This window comes from Phyllostomus discolor, chromosome 5 (genome assembly GCF_004126475.2).
Source record: "Phyllostomus discolor isolate MPI-MPIP mPhyDis1 chromosome 5, mPhyDis1.pri.v3, whole genome shotgun sequence".
NCBI lineage: Eukaryota > Metazoa > Chordata > Mammalia > Chiroptera > Phyllostomidae > Phyllostomus > Phyllostomus discolor.
The window spans coordinates 122,950,773-122,970,067 of record NC_040907.2 but is presented as its reverse complement, the minus strand read 5'-3'; the positions used below and the strand labels follow the sequence as shown (position 1 = coordinate 122,970,067).

Here is a 19,295-nt window from a genome sequence, read left to right as displayed (position 1 = left end):
TATTTGATAATACTTTGATGGTGTATCAAGCACAGTCACATGCATTATTATTTCCTTATATAATGAATGAGACAAATAGGACAGGTGGTAAAGTCAACCTAATTTTCCTTAGCAGTATTTAGCTCTCTTTTTTCCCCATGATTTTTTTTTTTTACTAGCCTATAGGAGCCCAGGTATTCACCTTAATAGAGTTGTAGAGGATTAGTGCGTAGTTGTACAAAGAAAGATGGAAAATAAAAGAATGAAGGTCTTTTTGAGTTAATTGTGTAGGAACCAAAGGAATTAGACTAGAGTTCTTAAGGAGTATATGTGGGAAGATAAGAAAATGGTAGAATTAAATATTAACCTGTTTTATTATCTTTCTTTATCAATTTACTTATTTCAGTTAGCACTTATTTTCTGAGCACTTATGTGCCAGTCACTGTGTCATGGCCATGGGGGGGGGTGCGGAAACGGTTCAGACCCTATACTTGAGAAATTTATTCTCTCCCTAAAGCATCTACTAAAGATTACATTCAGATCGTAGTATGTAATGACTACGTATTTATGATTATGCAATAGTTATTTAACTATGAAACTAGTGGAACTAATACTGAGTTTCCTTTTAACTAATCTTTTCAATAACTAAAAAAATTGGAAAAGGTAAAAGAGATTAAGTAAAAAACACATCTATTTTTTCCATAATTATTGCTTGAGTTTCTGTCACTAAAGCAGAACTACAGGATGAGAATTGGGGGAACTGTATGTTTTTTTAGTGCAGCATTTACTTATATATGTTTGAAAGCAAAATGGAAATCACTGTAAGTAGGTTTGATATACTTTCTGTGAGCGTAGGAGCATTTGTCACTTAATAATGATTTGCTTGCGAGTTAGGAAGTGCACCTGAAAACACAGGAAGTGGAGTCAGGAGGCTTGGATTCAATTCAAGTTCTGCAACTTTCTTACAGAACTAACATCTCTGAGCATCATTTCTAAAGTGAATTTAGATTAGATTGCCAAATTCTTTTTCACTCTGAAATTCTCTGTGAAATGGAAGGAACCATATCTTGTGTTCCATTGAGAGAGTTGGGCAGAGAGTAGGTGGTGGAGATAAGTTCCCTGTGTTCATGACCTGCTTTATTGTTAAATTGGTGGCCATTCATAGCACAAGTATAAGTGGTCGGGAAGTCTGTAGAAGAATCCTGTGTTGAGGGAGAGAATGAAGTGTTTCCACATTGGAAGCCTGCCCAAGTATTTTCATAAATAAGGATCTGGTGAGGAAGGCTGCTCTGCTAACATTCATCTAGCCTTAATTGATACACTCGGACTCATGTTGGGTTCGAATAAACAGCTGCTGCCCAGGCAGCTTAACACTAGTTCTGAGGAAGTATGTTGCAGCAAATGAGCTTCCTTGACATTAAAATTTGTTACCGACATGGTTCATCTGCTGTTTAACCCATTTGGTTGTGTTCTCATTGATGTACATTTAAATTGTTTTGGCAGTTGGTCAAGATTTGAACCTTTTAGACACTGGAGATTTCTTATTACTTTATGGATTATTTACCAAGAATATTGTTGATACATTTAAAAAATGTTGTCTATTTTTCTTATTATGAAGTCAATGCATATATTTTTTTTTAAAAGAATCTAATCTGTAAAGTAGTCAATGAACAAGTATAAAGGACCCATGGACAAAGCCAAGGGGGCTAGGATTGTGAGTGTGGCAGGGAAAGTGGTGGTGGGAAAATAGAGACAACTGTATTCAAACATTAATAAAAAATGATTAAAAAGAAAAACGTCTGTAAAGTACAGAAAAGGATTTAAGAAGAAAATAAAAAGTCATCTTCAATTCTGTTTTACATATTGTATTCCCTACTAGTCATTTTTTCAGTGTGTTTAGGGGGAGTGGGATGTGAAATTATTATTTATTAGTGAAATAGCTGAGACATAAGTAAAATTTCATATGACATTTATGATACTGGGGAACTTGCCTAATGTACTATGCTGATTAAGATGGAATCTTTTTGTTAAATCAGGTGGCACAAACTTAGATGCCTGCAGGACTGAATAGGTAATGAGTGAATCAGGCTGGTTGTAGGACACTGGGGAGTGGCAGAGACTGTGGTAAATGGAAAAATGCGGGCCCTGATTGAAGAGAGCTACTACTGTCTCCAGCTTATTGTTGCCATATGGAAACAGGGCCTAGTGTTATTGGATCTTCCTGATATTCATTAAAATCTGGAAATCTTTTTTTTTATGTCAAATTTCCCATTTAAAAACAATACTGTTCAGGTCAAACAAAACAGGTCTGTGTGCAATTGTTCCATATACTGCCATTTTGTCATTCTTGACATAAATGCTTCTAAATCTTTCTCATAGTTCTCACAGGAAGAATACTTTTATAAAAGAAAATATTTGGAGAAAAGTTTGATAAGGAATTTCTAAGAGAGACAAAGGAGCTTTTCACTCGGTATAAACACTGAGAGGGTGGCCTGGTATAGGAATGATACACAGATACCCACAGAGACCAGGCAGTGACATAAATGAACAACATGATTTGGATATTAAGATTTTAGGGAGAAGCAGGGAATATACAGGTTAGGGCAAAGGTAGGTTTATAGTTATTTGTATGGAAATAAAACAATAATCAATAATAATACAAGGATAAACTGTGTTTTGCATACTCAAAACTGTAAACCTACTTTTGCTCCACCCTATATTTCCCATATGGGACTTTTGGGTTTCAGCCAGTAGTTCCTTTGATGGAATGCAGATCTAACATGGCCAAATCTTTTGACACTTCAAGGGATGTCAGTTATTTGGATCTTTGTAAAATTTCTTATGTTAAGAAAAGAGGGGGACAAAGAAAAACCCCTTGGCCCAAATTCTGCACAAAGGCCAAGTTGCAGCTTCTGGCTTAGGTCACTGTTTTTCTAAGCATGTTGTACAAATCTGAGTTCCATCATAGATTAATAGGTATTGTTAAGAAATTAAGAATCTGAAAAAAAAAGTTCAGTATGCAAAATAAAACCCCTCCACAAAACTACAAACTCTTATAATTATCTAGTCAAAAAAAGAAGTTAAAAATTCTGGGTCAATTGTATTTAAAAAAGAGTGGGTTAAACAGATTTTCTGACTGTAGGTTATCTTAGACTTTTAAATATACTAATATGCCTTGTAAATTCCTAAGAAAAAGACACAGCTTATAGACTCTACAGTTAAAATTATATCTCTGTCTTCACGCATTTTCCTCACCATATACCTTGTCTCCATTAAGAGGTGGCCTTCCTCCTGATTAAGGTTATTCACTCCATCTGCTCCTCGGATTCTGTCCCTGCCTTTTCAGGGACTGTGCTTCAGAAATAGTGTCTGATTTCCTGCCTTCTTCAGCCCATCAATATGCTTGGTTTTCTCCTATTTAAGCAGAATAACCCTTTCCATATGCCATATACAAAAATGAACTCCAAATAGATCATGGACATAAATGTAAGAGTTAAAACTATTAAATTCTTAGAATAAAACATAGGAGTTAATCTTCATGATGTTCGTTAGGTAAAATCTTAAGATGCTACAGTCATGTGACCCGTAATGATGTTTTGGTCCATGATGAACCCATAAGATTATATACAATGATGGTTCCATAACATTGTAATGAAGTTGAATTTTCTGTAAGAAATGGAAGCCTATGTGGTTCAGGAGGATTCTTTTTCCTTTGACAAGAGCAATATTTGTGGAGCTTGGAAATAGATTCCCTCTTACTCAGCACTTCAATTTTGGATGCAGGTTATATCCCCATCAGTGAGCTGCTGACCTGTTCAGCACAGAGGAGCTGGTCCCCTCAGTGGTGCATATTCAGAGGGCACTACAGTCCTCACAGATCTAGCTCCATAGTCTTCAGAGTATTGCTGTAAATTCTTTGTTGAGGACCTCAGATTTGTACAAGAGCACAGGTTCACAGAAGCACTAAACAAGTAGTTAGTGCCACTTGAGTATAAGCTTTCTGTGGTAGTGTGGACCTAGTTTGTCCCTGTACTTTGGAAATACTTTCAGGCAGCAATGATGTAAAGCATAGATAAGTTTTATTTCTTCCATCAATTCATTGCCAGAGAGAACCCTTTGTGCCAGACAGGGTCAATGGAACCAAAAATATATTTCCAAAGTCAAGGTATTGATTCTTCAGTTCTATGCCCTTACCATGTTAAACACTGTATTTTTTTATAAGTACCACAGCATTCCTTAATCTAACCACTGCTTCAACATGCAACAGCCAAAATCACATCACCATGACCCGCCCCTATGTTCCTTAATCTCTCCATTTACATTTCTTATTCATAGTGATCCTCAGACCACCTTTCACTCCCTCCTGAGAGTCACTATTAAGGTGTTCTATACCTTACCCAGTCATTTTCTCTCCGATATTTCCAGTCATTCTAGCCAATATCCCTGTTCGTGGAGTAGCATTGACAGCTTTCATATTCTATTTCTAACCCCATGGGAAGGAAGTAGGGGGAAGGCTGTGGGACAGTGTTTATTAAGTCTACAGTAGCATTCAGCAATGTCCTAGGTTATCACAATCACTCACCACTCACTCACTGACTCACCCAGAGAACCTTTTGGCCCTGCAAGTTCTCTCTCTCTCTCTCTCCACACACACACACACACACAGATGTGCCATTTTAAATTTTTTATGCTGTGTTTTTTCTGTACATTTTCCATCTTAGATGTATTTAGATATATAGATACCATGTTACAGTTGCCAGTAAGATTCAATACAGTAACATGCTGTATAAGTTTAGCCTAGGAGTACTAGGCTATACAATACGGCCTATGTGTGTAGTAGGCTATCCCTTCTAGGTTTGTGTAAGTGCACTCTGTGCACAGTGATGAAATCACCTAATGACATATTTCTCAGAACATATCCCCATCATTTAAGAGATCAATAGCTATATACCAAAAGCATATGAAACAAAAGAAAAAATAAATAAATTGGAAATAAGAATTTTGTGCTGCAAAGGGCACCCTCAAAGCAAAAAGACAATTCACAGACTAGGAGAAAGTATCTGCAAAAGACATAGCCTTAGACTTCCGGTCAAGATGGTGGCATAGGTAAATATGGCTTGCCTTCTCATACAACCACATCAAAATTGCAACTAAATTATAGAATAACCATCACTCTGGACTGTCAGAGATTGAGCTGAATGGAAGTCTGACAACTATAGAATTAAGGAAACCATGTCCATCCAGATTGGTAGGAGGGATGGAGATGTGGAATGGGCTGGTCCCATATCCACGTGTAGTAGATAAAAATTTGGCAGGGATATCTCGGGGACAAGGAGTCCCAGCCCCACACCAGGCCCTCCCCCCCCAAACCCAGCGTCTCAGTGCCAGGAAGATAAGTACCTACAGCTTCTGACTCTAAAAACCAGCAGGGATTGAGTCAGTAGAAGGAAGTGCTGCAGTCCCAAGCAGTTCCTCTCAAAGAGGAGTCCACACATGGACTCACCTACTCAGACTCACTTTCTCTGAGCTCCAGCACAGGGGTAGTCCCCTTGAAAGGCACCAGTGGTATACAGGGAGAAACTGAAGTGTCTGGCATCAAGGCAGTCAAGGGCCATTGTCCCATTTCTGAACCCTGAACCTTTCTCCCATAGAGTCACAGAGCTGGCAGGCAGTGACATCCAGGTTAACACTGTTTGCTTTGCCCTGAGATCCCTTGAGGCTCTAGCCTACCCAACTTATAGCTGTTAACAGTGGCTTTTTCATATGAATGACTGGTTTTGGCTCAGGCTTCAAGACTTCCTAAATCCTTTCAAACAAGCAACTAACTGCTGGCTTCATTGAACCCCCAGCCCCCAGACCTCTTGAAAAGTGACCCCAGGCATGGCACTAGAAGCAGTTAGTCCAGATTCACAGTTTGGCTTTGCCTTTGAATCTCCATGCCCAGCATAAGTAGCAGCCATCTCAGATTGCTTTATAGCTTAGGTAGTATGCCCCCGGCAAAACGTAGGTGGGGGAAGACCTTTGCCTGCACCACACAGGAAACACTAGGGCCAGCATACCCAGGGACATTCTGCAAACCATGTGGGAGTACCATCACCCTGTCCCTGCTCTGCTGATCCTCCATGGGGGGTGGGCATTGGTGGTCAGTGGTCACAGCCAATCCTTGCAGCTGACTGACCTGGGTAAATTCCTTAAATTGACCTGCCAACAGCAACCAAGACTCAACTATAAGAGGAAGGTGTACTCAGGGCACACCTCAAGTACCCAGCTTTGGTGACAGGGGCAGCTGTGCCACTGGACCCTACAGGACACCTACTATATTAGACCATGCTACCAAAACAGGGAGTCATAGCAGCTCTACCTAATACATAGAAACAATCACAGGGAGGGTGCCAAAACGAGTGGACAAAGAAACATGGCCCAGATGAAAGAATAGATCAAAACTTAAGAAAAAGAACTAAACAAAATGGAGATAAGCAATCTATCAGATACAGAGTTCAAAACACTGGTTATAAGGATGCTCAAGGAACTTAGGACTTCAGCAGCATTAAAAAGATCCAATCAGAAATGAAGGCTACACAAATGAAATAAAGAACAACTTATAAGGAAACAACAGTAGAGTCAAAGAAGCTGAGAATCAAATCAATGATTTGGAACATAAGGAAGCAAAAACACCCAGTCAGAACAACAAGAAGAGAAAAGAATCCAAAAAAATAAGGATAGCGTAAGCAGCTTCTGTGACAACTTGAAGAGGTCCAACGTTTGCATCATAGGGGTTCCAGAAATTAAGAGAAAGAGCAAGACATTGGAAATCTAGTTGAAAAAAGTAATGAAAGAAAAGTTCCCTAGTTTGATGAAGGAAATAGACATGCAAATCCAGGAAGCACAGAGAGTCCCAAACAAGATGGATTCAAAGGGGCCCACTCCAAGACACATCATAATTTCAATGCCAAAAGTTAAATATATAGAGAGAACATTAAAAACAGCAAGAGAAAAGCAGTTAGTTACCTTGGGGGAGTTCCCATCAGACTTGCAGCTAACTTCTCAAAAGAAACTTTGTAGGCTAGAAGGGATTTGCAAGAAATATTCAAAGTCATGAAAAGCAGGGACCTACAGCTAAGATTGCTCGCCCTAGCAAAGCTATCATTTAGAATCAAAGGGCAGTGGAAGAACTTCCCAGACAAGAAAAAAATAAAGGAGTTCATCACCAAACCATTATTATTTGAAATGTTAAAGGGGCTTATTTAAGAAAAAGAAGATCAAAACTATGAACAATAAAATGGCAAAAATACATATCTATCAACAATTGACTCTAAAAAACAAAGTAAGCAAACAAGAAGAACAGTGACAGAATCATGGGTATGGAGAATGTTTTGATTGTTGTCAGAAAAGAGGGTGTTGTAGGTGAATGGGTGAAGAGGTGAGGGATTTAGAAGTACAAGTAGGTGGTTACAGAATAGCTATGGGGATGTAAAGTGCAGTATAAGAAATGGAGTAACCAAAATACCTATGTGCATGACCCATGGACATGAACAATGGTGTGGGGATTGCCTGAGGGAGTGGGGGATACTGGATGGAGAGGGGCAAAAGGGGAAAATTGGAACAACTGTAACAGCATAATCAATAAAATATAATTAAAATAGAATAAAATTAAAAAAAGATATACAACCAAATTAAAATATAGTTTAAGGATCTGAATGGACATTTCTCCAAAGATATATGAATGGTCAATAAGTACATGACAAGATGCTCAACATCTTGCTATTCATCAGCGTAGCTGTCAGAGATATGCAAATCAAAATCACAGCGAGACCCCACTGCACTAGGATGGCTATAATTTAAAAAGCACATAAGTAAGAACAACTGTTATTGAAGATGTGGAGAAATTGGAAACCTCATACTTTGCTGGGAATGTTAAATGGTATAGCCTCTTTGGAAAACAGTCTGGCTATTCCTCAAGCCATTAAACAAGTATACTACGTGATCCAGTAATTCTGCCCCTAGGCACATGCCCAAGAGAAATGAAAACATACATCCACACAAAAACATGTATGCTAATTATTATTAATAAAAGCATTATTATCAATAAGCAGCATTATTAATACAAGCCAAAAGCAGCATTAATAAAAGCCAAAAAGTGGAAACAACCCAAATGCCCATCAACTGATAAATGATAAAGAAAATGTGGTATAAACATACAGTGGAATGTTATTTGGCAAAATAACCAATGAAATATTGATACATGCTACAACATGAAAGAAGCCTGTCACCAAAGATCACATATTGTATGATTCCATTTATATTAAATCTATGGAGATGTAAAATAGATTAGTGATTGCCTAATGCTGGATGGGGCAGGGAAGGGTTACAAATAAATGAGGGGGGAACTGCTAATGGGCTTTTTTGGAGGGAGGTGATGACAATGTTCAAAAATTGTCATGGTTGCACAATGGCTGTGAATATACTAGAAATCATTAACCTTTCTCTGGCTATTGACATTGTTGACTATTTGTTTACTGTCTTAAAATTTTCCATTCCTTTGGCTTTCATGACACAGTTCTACCATTCCCTCTGGCCCTGTCTCAGACATTTCCTTCTCAGCTCTGTTCATCAGCTGTTCTTTCATCAGCTGCTTATCCATGGGTGTTGCTGGGTTTCCAAGGCTTTTAGAACCACCAGATTGCTTTCTTTAGCCCACACAAGTAAACTGAGAAATCAGCTATTCAATTATTTATTGAGCATTTACTTACCTCCATCTATCCCATTGGTACTAATTACTTTCCCTTGCAGATTTGGCTTTCTTTTATTACCTTGTATTACCAAGTCATTTGAGTCAGAAGCCTGGGGGTCATCCTAGATTTCTGTTTCACCTTTCAGAGGGAGTGAGTGTCAAGTGGATGCATCTCTTACACCTGCCCTCATATCCATGTATCCTGGTGCTTTACTTCATCATTAGTTTATTTTTCACTAAGACTCTAAGCTCTTTGAGATGAGAGCCCACGTGTATTTTCTTAAATACCTGTCTATAATACCTTACCTGGTGTGTTACATAAATACAGGGTGGGACAATAGTGTGTTGTGAGTATGTGAAGCAAAGTTTATTCTTGTATTATTATTTGTTAGTTATTGTATTTTTTTTTTAAAGTATTTCTTTTTTTTTTTTAAATATTTTATCCATTTTTAGGGAGGAAAGGGAGGGAGGAGAGAGAGAGAGAGAGAGAGAGAGAGGGAAACATCAATGTGCGGTTGCTGGGGGTTATGGCCTGCAACCCAGGAATGTACCCTGGCTGGGAATCGAACCTGGGACACTTTAGTTCCCAGCCCGCGCTCAATCCACTGAGCTATGCCATCCAGGGCCTAGTTATTGTATTTTTAAATATGAACAACCTACTTTTGCCCTATTCTGTATTTGCTGATTGAATAAATGAACTAACAAACTTGTCCTCCTAGTTGTCTTCCTCCTGGTTTATTCTTGCTATATTTTTCTTGTTCAAATGCAAACATAGTCAAATCTTTTGCTTAGAACCATTAAATAATTTCCCATTGCTTAGAACATGACACTTAAGCCCATTTCATACAAGGCCCTCCCAGATGTGGTCCCTTACTGCTTCTCCAACTTTCTACCCTCTCCTCATCTCCTCCAACCTGTGCCTGTGCTCCAGCCCTGTGGCTCTGTCTTCCCTGAACTGGCTCTGTTTTCACATATGCTGCCCACTCCTGGAAAGCTCTCCTTTCCTCCATGAATTTCATTTCTCCTGGAGATCACTTATCAACCTTCCTAGAGTATTTTTTCTTCTGTGAAATCTCCCTTTCCTCACTGATGCAGAGCTGAAACTTGCATGTAACAAGTATAGCACGTGTAACAATGATTTGCTTAGCATTTGCTTGTCTATGAAGGGCAAGGACTTAGTCCCACTTATTTTTGTATCCCTGTCACATACAGTGTTGTACACAGTGCCTACCACATAGAAAGTACTCAGTAAGTGCTGAAGCGAATGAGTGAGTTGAAAATCAGAATAGGTTAATGAAAGGTTTCCTTAGGCTCCGTTATTAGGAATAAATGCTAATCAGCCACAAAATTAGGCAGTATAGAGCTTTATTGGGGTTTGCGCGCCTGGGCAAGATTTCTCAGTCTGTACGATGGGGCCGAGAAAAGCTGCGAGCAAACGAGCAAACGGGGAATATGGCGGGGTTTTATTTTGGTCGGCCTTCTTTGTGGGGGCTGGGGATTGGTCCCCTCCGAACAAAGCGGCAACATATCATTGGTGGTTCCCCTCGCACCCTGGTTTGACGTCAGCCGTCTCTTTCGGGTTGTAGTTCAGATGCCATGTTTGTTTCGGCTGCCATAATGGATTGTGGTCCAGCCGTCATTTTGTCCTACCCCGGCCATCCTCTCAGTTAAGACTCCTAGTTTTTCTGGATATATACCTTTATAAACACCTGACTTGGCTGTATCATCTGTGAATGAAAGGTACCAGCGAGGGAGTGGATAAATCACAAGTCCATCACCACTGTAGGAAAACTGTCAAAAGTGTTGCTGATGGTGGGTCACATACATTATTTTTGTATGTCCCAATCATGGTGTGGGACACAGCTGTGTATCAGAATAACTGTTTAGTATAATGAATTGAGTGGCTTAATACTTAATGCCATAAGAAACATTGATTTGAGGCAAACTAAGTATAGGCAGATAGATGTACATTCCCTTGGCTGGTCATAATCATTTGATCACTGTAGCTTTAACTCTAAGTTAGTCTTACATTTTCATTTTCATTATTTGTATCTTCTTGTCCAGTAAGAACTTCTGTTAGTTACTATCTCCTTGCTACATTTTTAATATAATGCTCTATAGTTACCACTTACATTGTACAAATTGGTAACATATGTAAGTCCTCCCTGCTATGTTTTGTCTTCCTGCTTTCTTACACTTAGTCTAGCTAAGGGAGTCATCTACATTAACATATTTTTTAGTCTGGATAGTGACTTTAACGAAGCCAAGCATTTTTTTTTGCTGGAAAGAAACCAACTCTCTCTACATTACTGAGTCAAATAGATTGTGATGAAAGGAGTAATAATAACAACAGCAGAAGACAAAGGGCCCCTCCAAAGAATTTTGAATTAAAGTCACATATTGAACAAAAGATATTTAAATTAGCTACTGAACAAAGTAAGGGCTCTTCAGAGGAAACAGGGCTTCCTGCCAAGCCCCTAAAATGCCCCCCGACCCCTACCTCTTACTTATTCACTACCATTATTTTAGCTTAATGTCTAAGGATGCTTTATTTCTTATCTCATTCTCTTCCCACCACCTACTGGACACATAATTGGCACTTGCTGTCCGTTTATTGAATTGAATGGACTTGGGCCTCAAAAAGTTAGAGGCAGTTTTCTGGAGAAGAAAATAAAAGAGAAATCACTTTAGCAGTGAACAGAACCTGGAAAACCTGCTCCGAACTTAAACTATAACTAAGATCTGTATGTGACTCTTTTTCTGTGTGTGTGTGTTTAAATACGTTAACACATAGGCTTTTTTTTTTTGTCCCAGAGGAAATAAGATTTATTTCAAAGTTAAAATAGTAGCCCTGGCTGGCGTAGCTCAGTGGATTGAGCGCGGGCTGGGAACCAAAGTGTCCCAGGTTCGATTCCCAGCCAGGGTACATTCCTGGGTTGCAGGCCATAACCCCCAGCAACCGCACATTGATGTGTGTGTGTGTGTGTGTGTGTGTGTGTGTGTGTGTCTCTCTCTCCCCCTCCCCCTTCCTTCCCTCCCTAAAAATAAATAAATAAAACCTTTGGGAAAAAAAAAAAAAAAGTCAAGCATCCACTTCAGTCTAACCTCACAATCATGAAACATATAGATAAAATATGCAGGAAGTGAGATCTTTAAAAAAATTTTTAAAACAGAAATAAATATTTTTATTTATTTATTCATTTATTCATTTTTTTTTAGAGGGGAAGGGAAGGAGAAAGAGAGGAAGAGAAACATCATGTGTGGTTGCTTCTCATATGGCCCCCACTAGGGACCTGGCCTGCAGCCCAGGCATGTGCCCTGACTGGGAATCAAAGCGGCGACCCTTTGGTTTTGTAGTCCGCACTCAATCTATTGAGGTACACCAGCGAGGGCTTTTAAAATTTTTTTAAAAGATCTTATTTATTTATTTTTAGAGAGAGGGGAAAGGAGGGAGAAAGCAAGTGAAACATCAATGTGCAAGAGATACATCAATCATCAATCAGTTGCCTCCCAACCTGGACCTGGCCTGCAACTCAGGCATGTGCCCTGACTGGGAATTGAGCCAGCAACCTTTCGGTTCACAGGCTGGCACTCACCACTGAGCCATACCAGCCAGGGTAGATTTTTTTTTAAATATTTTAATTTATTTTCAGAGAGAGGGAGAGACAAATCAATGAGCGAGAGAGAGATTAATCAATTGCCTCCTGCATGCTCCCAACTGGGGAGCTTGCTGGCAACCCAGGCATGTGCCCTGACCAGGAATCAAACTGGCAACCCTTTGGTTCGCAGCCTGTGCTCAGTGTGCTCAATCCACTCAGCTACACCAGCCAGGGCGGTTCCTGCTCTTTAACAAAGAACATCTTGTGAATTAATCCTTTTCTTAATTGTTCTTCTCTTTTTATTTGGAAAAGATGGGAGCTATAGAAACTATTTCTGTTCTGGTGGTGTAGGGAGAGAGGGGTAAAGTGCATTTCCTGTGATCCTGTTAATGGATTGAAAATGTGAAGCTTTGTCTTGGTTCTCCTAGATAGGCTTTGCCAGTTGTTCATAAGAAAGAGATGATGTCTGGTCCTGCATATTTTTAGAAACTGGCTTTGAAAGTTCTTGATTTGATACTTCAGTGATTGAACACTGATTTGGAAAGATCTAGAACAGAGGATGATAACCTTGGAATAAATGGGCAGGTTAAGTTATAGAATCCTCTCTGCTCTCACTTGGCACACAGCCTGTCACAGGCTGACTCTCCTTTCTGGGCTCAAGTCCTCTGTTGAAGCCACACCAGCCTGTCTTTCTTGTCAAGTCAGTCACATGCTCAAACACACCCGAGCCTTTGCCTGTGTTCCTTTTTCTGCTTGGGCTGTCCGATCTCTCTCTTCTCTACCTGGCAACTTTCACCACTCCAGGCCCAGCTCCCTTTTTAAAATTTTTATTTTTTGGTGAAGATACCATGGAGCAAAAGCAAAACGGAAGGTTAATCTAGCAGCTATGTGAAAAGTGCATTAGAAGGAGGAGGAGTCTACAGGCAGGAAGATCAGCTTTCGGAGACAAAGTCCCTGAGAACTGAGCTGTTTAATAAGGTAGCCTCTAGCCACAAGTGGCAATTAAAATTAAAATTAACTGAGAGAAGCCAATCTGAAAAGGCTGCATACTATATGATTTCAACTATATGATATTCTGGAAAAGGCAAACTATGAGAAAGTAAAAATATCACTGGTTGCCAGGGGTTTGGGGGCAGGGAGGGATGAATAGGCAGAGCACAGGAATTTTAGGGCAATTCTCTGCATGATTCCATAATGATGGATACATGTCATTATACGAGTCAAACCCATAGAATATACAACACCAAGAGTGAACCATAATGTAGACTATGAATTTTGCTGATTATGATGTGTCAATGGTAGGTTCATCAATTGTGATGTATACTACTCCAGTGGGGGATGTTAATAATGGGGAGGGCTATTGGTATGTGGGGGCAGGAAGTGGATGGGAAATCTCTGTATCTTCCCCTTAATTTTGCTGTGAACCTAAAACTGTAAAAAAAAATGAAGTTTTAATTAAAATTTGTTAAATTAATTAAATCAAAATAGTAGTTCGGTTCCGCAGTTGCACTAGCCACATTTCATGTACTTAATTGCCATGTGTGGCAATTGACATAGCGTTTCTTGTGATGTTGGAACACCTGGCGATATTATCAGACCAGGCTCAGAACTACTGAGTTGTCATGTGAGACATGCCTCCTTCCTCCTTCCTTCTTTGGTTTACTATTTATTTTACCTAAGTGATAAAGGCATTTCCTGGCAACCAGGATGCTAGATGCTGGCCAGTAACAGCAGTGCGGTCTCAGAGTTCTTCCTATGCTGTCTCCTGCCTCATGTCGAAAATAAAAGGACATGACACTCCATGTATCTAAATGTGACTATCTTTCTAGGCCCTTTATACTAGTATGAACTAGTGACTTTGTTGCTGAACATCATTTTTTTATTTCATGAAATCAAGGCCCACAGCTTTTTGAATGGTTGATTTTAGTCGGGGAATATAGTGAAGAATACATCTGGAAATATTCTGTCATGTTTTGATCTGAAAAACTGCAGAACAAGCTGCTGACTTAAAAGCCTTTTATTATGATACAGACAGTCTATTGTCTACAAGAGCACTGGCTATTACTCAGTGGTATATGTGTGTTGCTCTTTCTGAGCTATTAACTTGAGTGAAAAAACTTGTATTCATTAATTTATGTATGACTTGTAATCCCTGAGAGTAGTTTGTTGTGTTCAGCTGCCTTACTGTGCATGTAGGGAGTTTTCTTAATTATTTTCTTCTTTAAACTCAATCAAAAGTTAAATGGTTAAATAGTGGGATTGAGATACTTTCCATTCTGAGTTTAGAAAATTTCACAGATTTCTACATTAAAGACGAGTTTATAATTATGGTTTAATTCTCTTAGGTAGCTTTCTATTGATAGAATTGGTGAATTTCACCACTTACTATTTAAAGTTTACTTCTTCTGTAATACTTTACAGGGTGTGATATAATGAAAGAAAATTAATATTGAAGCCCTACATAGGAATAGTTTTGAAAAAAGTGAGTATGTGCAACATTTGTGGTATAATAAAAACACATGCACATACACACAATTTGGTTAGTGTGGCTTTTAATATTTCAATATTTTAAAATTTTTGGCCATTATCATTTAGAAGATTTCTATAAAATAACAATTACTAAAATTACTAGGTGAGAAATAGTTGTACCTAAGAAACCCAGAGTAACATTTTAGTATTAGTATTTTAATTAAAAAACTCTATATTCACATTTTAAAAAATTAGAAAAGAGGAAACATAGATACAAATTCACTTGAAATTTTCCCAAGAATTAATGAAACCACTGTTAACATATTGTTTTATATTCTCTCACTGTTTTGTCTTATACATATGGAATTTGGTTTTAATCATAGTATATTTGTTATTTTTTTCCTTTTAATAAAATCGAATGCCATAAATTTTTCCATAGATTCTTTTTTAAAATATTTTATTGATTATACTATTACAGTTTTCCCATTTCCCCCCTTCACTCCCTTCCATCCCTGCACAACCCTGCCTACCCACATTCCCCCCCCTTTAGTTCATGTCCGTGGGTCATACATATACGTTCTTTGGCTTCTACATTTCCCATACTATTCTTACCTTCCCCTGTCTATTTTCTACCTACCATCTAAGCTTCTTATTCTCTGTACCTTTTTTCTCTCTCTCCCCCTCCCACTCCCCACTGATAACCCTCCATGTGATCTCCATTTCTATGTTTCTGTTCCTGTTCTAGTTGTTTGCTTAGTTTGCTTTTGTTTTTGTTTTAGGTGTGGTTGTTCATAATTGTGAGTTTGTTATCATTTTACTGTTTGTATTTTTAATCATCTTTTTCTTAGATAAGTCCCTTTAATGTTTCATATAATAAGGGCTTGGTGATGATGAACTCCTTTAACTTGACCTTATCTGGGAAGCACTTTATCTGCCCTTCCATTCTAAATGAAAGCTTTGCTGGATAGAGCAATCTGGGATGTAGGTCCTTTCCTTTCATGACTTGGAATACTTTTTTCCAGCCCCTTCTTGCCTGTGAGGTCTCTTTTGAGAAATCAGCTGACAATCTTATGGGAATTCCTTTGTAGGTAACTGTCTCCTTTTCTCCTTTTCTCCTTCATTTTACTCTTGGCTAATGTAATTATGATGTGCCTTGGTGTGTTCCTCCTTGGGTCCATCTTTGGGACTCTCTGAGCTTCCTGGACTTCCTGGAAGTTTATTTTCTTTGCCAGATTGGGGAAGTTATCCTTCATTATGTTTTCAAATAAGTTTTCCATTTCTTGCTCTTCCTCTTCTTCTGGTACCCCTATGATTTGGATGTTGGAATGTTTAAAGATGTCCTGGAGGTTCCTAAGCCTCTCTTCATTTTTTGAATTTTTGTTTCTTCATTCTGTTCTGGTTGAATGTTTCTTCTGTCTGGTCCACACCATTGATTTGAGACCCATTTCCTTCTCTTTACCATTGGTTCCCTGTAAATTTTCCTTTATTTTACTTAGCATAGCCTTCATTGTTTCAACTAATTTGTGACCATATTCAACCAATTCTGTGAGCATCCTGATTACTGTTGTTTTGAACTGGGCATCTGATAGGTTGGCTATCTCTTAGTCACTTAGCTGTAGTTTTTCTGGAGCTTTGATCTGTTCTTTCATTTGGGCCTTTTTTTTTTTTTTTTTTTTGTCTTGGCGTGCCTGTTATGTAGTAAGGGGCGGAACCTTAAGTGTTCACCAGGGCAGGGCAACCCAGGTCCCTGCATTGTGATGCTATATGGTGGGGAAGGGTATGAGAGGGAACCATTGAGCTTGCTCCACTTTCTGCTGGTTTTCAGTCACTTTCCCCACTACCCACAATCAAATTGGGCTCTTCTGGTGCTGATTCCCGAGTGGGTGGGCTTGTGTATGTTCTAGGACCCTATTGGTCTCTCCAATGGACTTTTCTGTGAGGCTGTGAGTTTCTCCAGAAGCCACCTCAAGCCCTGTAGGTGTTTTCAATCAGAGTTTTGAGGCTTTATTTCCCCACACTGGAACCCTGGGTTGTGCCCCCAGTTGTTCCTCCTGGTTTATCTGCACACGAATGTGGGTCCACCCAATCTGCAGCCTGCCACCTCGCCAGGTCCACCAGCTGCTGCCTTGCCTTCCAGCCTCAGCTTTGCTTGCCCTGGTCCTCCAGCTTCTGCCTTGCCACGTGTCCTCTCCACCCAGCTGCCCATCTCCGCCCCTCCTACCGGTCTGGATTATTGTTTTTTCTTTAACTCCTTAGTTGTTGGACTTCCATACAGTTTGATTTTCTGTCATTTCTGTTCATTTTTTGTTTTAAATTGTTGTTGTCCTTCTTCTGGTTGTTTGGGGAGGCACAGTGTGTCTACCTATGCCTCCACCTTTGCCGGAAGTCGGCTGAGTCTTTATAACCATTGTTTTAATAGCCCCATAATACTTAAATCGAAACATATGTCTTAATTTATGTAAATGTTCCTTATTATTTTTAAAATGTTTTAGCTTTTATAAACAATGTGATAGTGAATACTTTCGTGAATGTTGTTATTACCACATTTGATATTATTGCTTATAGGGTATATTCTCATAAATGGAGCTCTTAGATAGATAATGGCATTTTTATGTCTCTTAACACACAGTAACAAATAATTGTCTAAAGATATTTCAATTTATATTGCCAACAGCAAGGTGTAAAAGTATTACATTGTAGCATTTAGCATTATACATTTTTTGTTTTTAATTTGCTCTGTTAGTAGGGAAAAATGTGTTGATTATGAGTAAAGTTGTGTATTTTCATTTTTGGTTTCTAGTTTCAGAGTCATAATTCCTTCACATATTTTTCCTAGTTCAGTAACACATTTTTTTCTGTATAGACATTTTAGTCTATCCAACTTGATTCATGTACTTCAAGTGCTTTTTTAGAGATGTAACAGTTTGTCAGTTAAAGACTCACATATCACACATATATATTCTCAATGGTGAATTTTTCTTTCTTCTTACTGTGTTCAATGATGCCTTCAAATTAATTACTCTGGAGAAGGATTAATACATTTGTTTATACTTGAAGTTGTTATCCAAGTATGTTATGGAAGCATATATAGGAGAAATAGCCAGGAATATTTTTTGAGTTAGAAACTTCAATGATAGATTTACTATAAACTATATGTTTTAAATATGTTTAAGTAATAGTTTAAAAGCCTGAGATGTAAATGAAAAAAGTTTTTAAAAAGTCAGAATTTATATTTGAATTGTGAATTGTTTTTTCCTCTGTAGGTTGGAAAAGAGACTGTTCAAACCACTGAGGATCAGATTTTGAAGAGAGATATGCCACCAGCATTTATTAAGTGAGTAATTAAAATATTCTTTTGTTGCCAAGCATAATAATCCTCTTAGGAAAGAAAAGTAACTGATCCAGGAGCAACTTTTATTTTTTAAATATAAGGCTGTGTTTACAATAGAAATTTCAATTTTTCACTTTTTAACACTTAGTTTTCCTACTGTTGATTTTATTCATTGATGTTAGGCATTTTTAACATCATTATTTATAATAAAACCAGGACTTTTGAGTTTTGTTTTCCAAAATGGAAAGGATTCAGAAACATTCTGATCTTTTCATGCATGAATCTGAATTACACATAAATACTCTTGCTTGGAGATAAGGGGATAACTCCTAAAAAATACTGTAATTCAGTAGCATTTTAAATTTAAGGTATATTTATATATCACCTAATTCTCCTACAAATAATTTTCAGACCTTTGGACCTATTTTGCATAGAAGCAGAGATTATAAGTTTTAATTAAAAACTTCCCAGGGCCCTGCCCAGGTGAGTCAGTAGGTTGGAGCATGGTCTGGTCCTGTACACTAAAAGGTTTGATGCTGGGTGACAGCACATAATTAAGTGCAGATTTGATCCCCAGTTAGGGCACATACAGGAGGCAACAAATTGAAGTTTCTCTCTCATATTGATGTTTCTTTCTCTCTCTCTCTCTCCCTCTCTCCCCTCCCTTCAAAATCGTTAAAACATATTACCAGTGAGGGTTTTAAAAAGATTCCCAGGTTATTGATTACATTGTCTTTGATTAATGGTTTTGTTCAATATGGTAGTAAAGTCCTATGTAAAAGGCTGATGCATAACAAACTTTTTAAAGCAGTACAGGTCAATAAGAATGAGATAAGTAGCCCAGGCCTATGTGGCTGGAGTGTCATCCTGCACACAAAAGGATTGCTAGTTTGGTTCCCAGTCAGGGCACATGCCTGGGATGCAGGTTTGATTCCCCACTGGGGCAGGTGTTGCAGGGAACCAATAGATATTTCTCATATCATGTTTAAGGAAAAAAAAGGATGAGCTAAGTATTCAAAAAAAAGAAGGCAAAGACTTTGAACAGGCACTTCAAAAGAAAGGAAATCCAAATGGCCAATAAACCTATAAAAAGGTACTCTATCTCAACATTCATCAGAGAAATACAAATTATTCCATTATAAGCCACTAAATTAAGAAGTTCTGATAGTATTAGTTGTTGATAAGG

At 38.4% G+C, this 19,295-nt stretch overlaps 1 protein-coding gene across 2 annotated transcripts in view; it reads left to right on the top strand.

The window, feature by feature from the left end:
• VCL (vinculin) overlaps window positions 1-19,295 on the top strand; it is a 96,719-nt gene that overhangs the window by 18,310 nt on the left and 59,114 nt on the right. For both annotated transcript variants that reach the window (XM_028514085.2, XM_028514084.2), the window contains exon 2: window positions 18,042-18,112. In XM_028514085.2, the coding sequence (XP_028369886.1) occupies window positions 18,042-18,112 (71 nt within the window). The remainder of the gene's footprint in view (window positions 1-18,041; window positions 18,113-19,295) is intronic.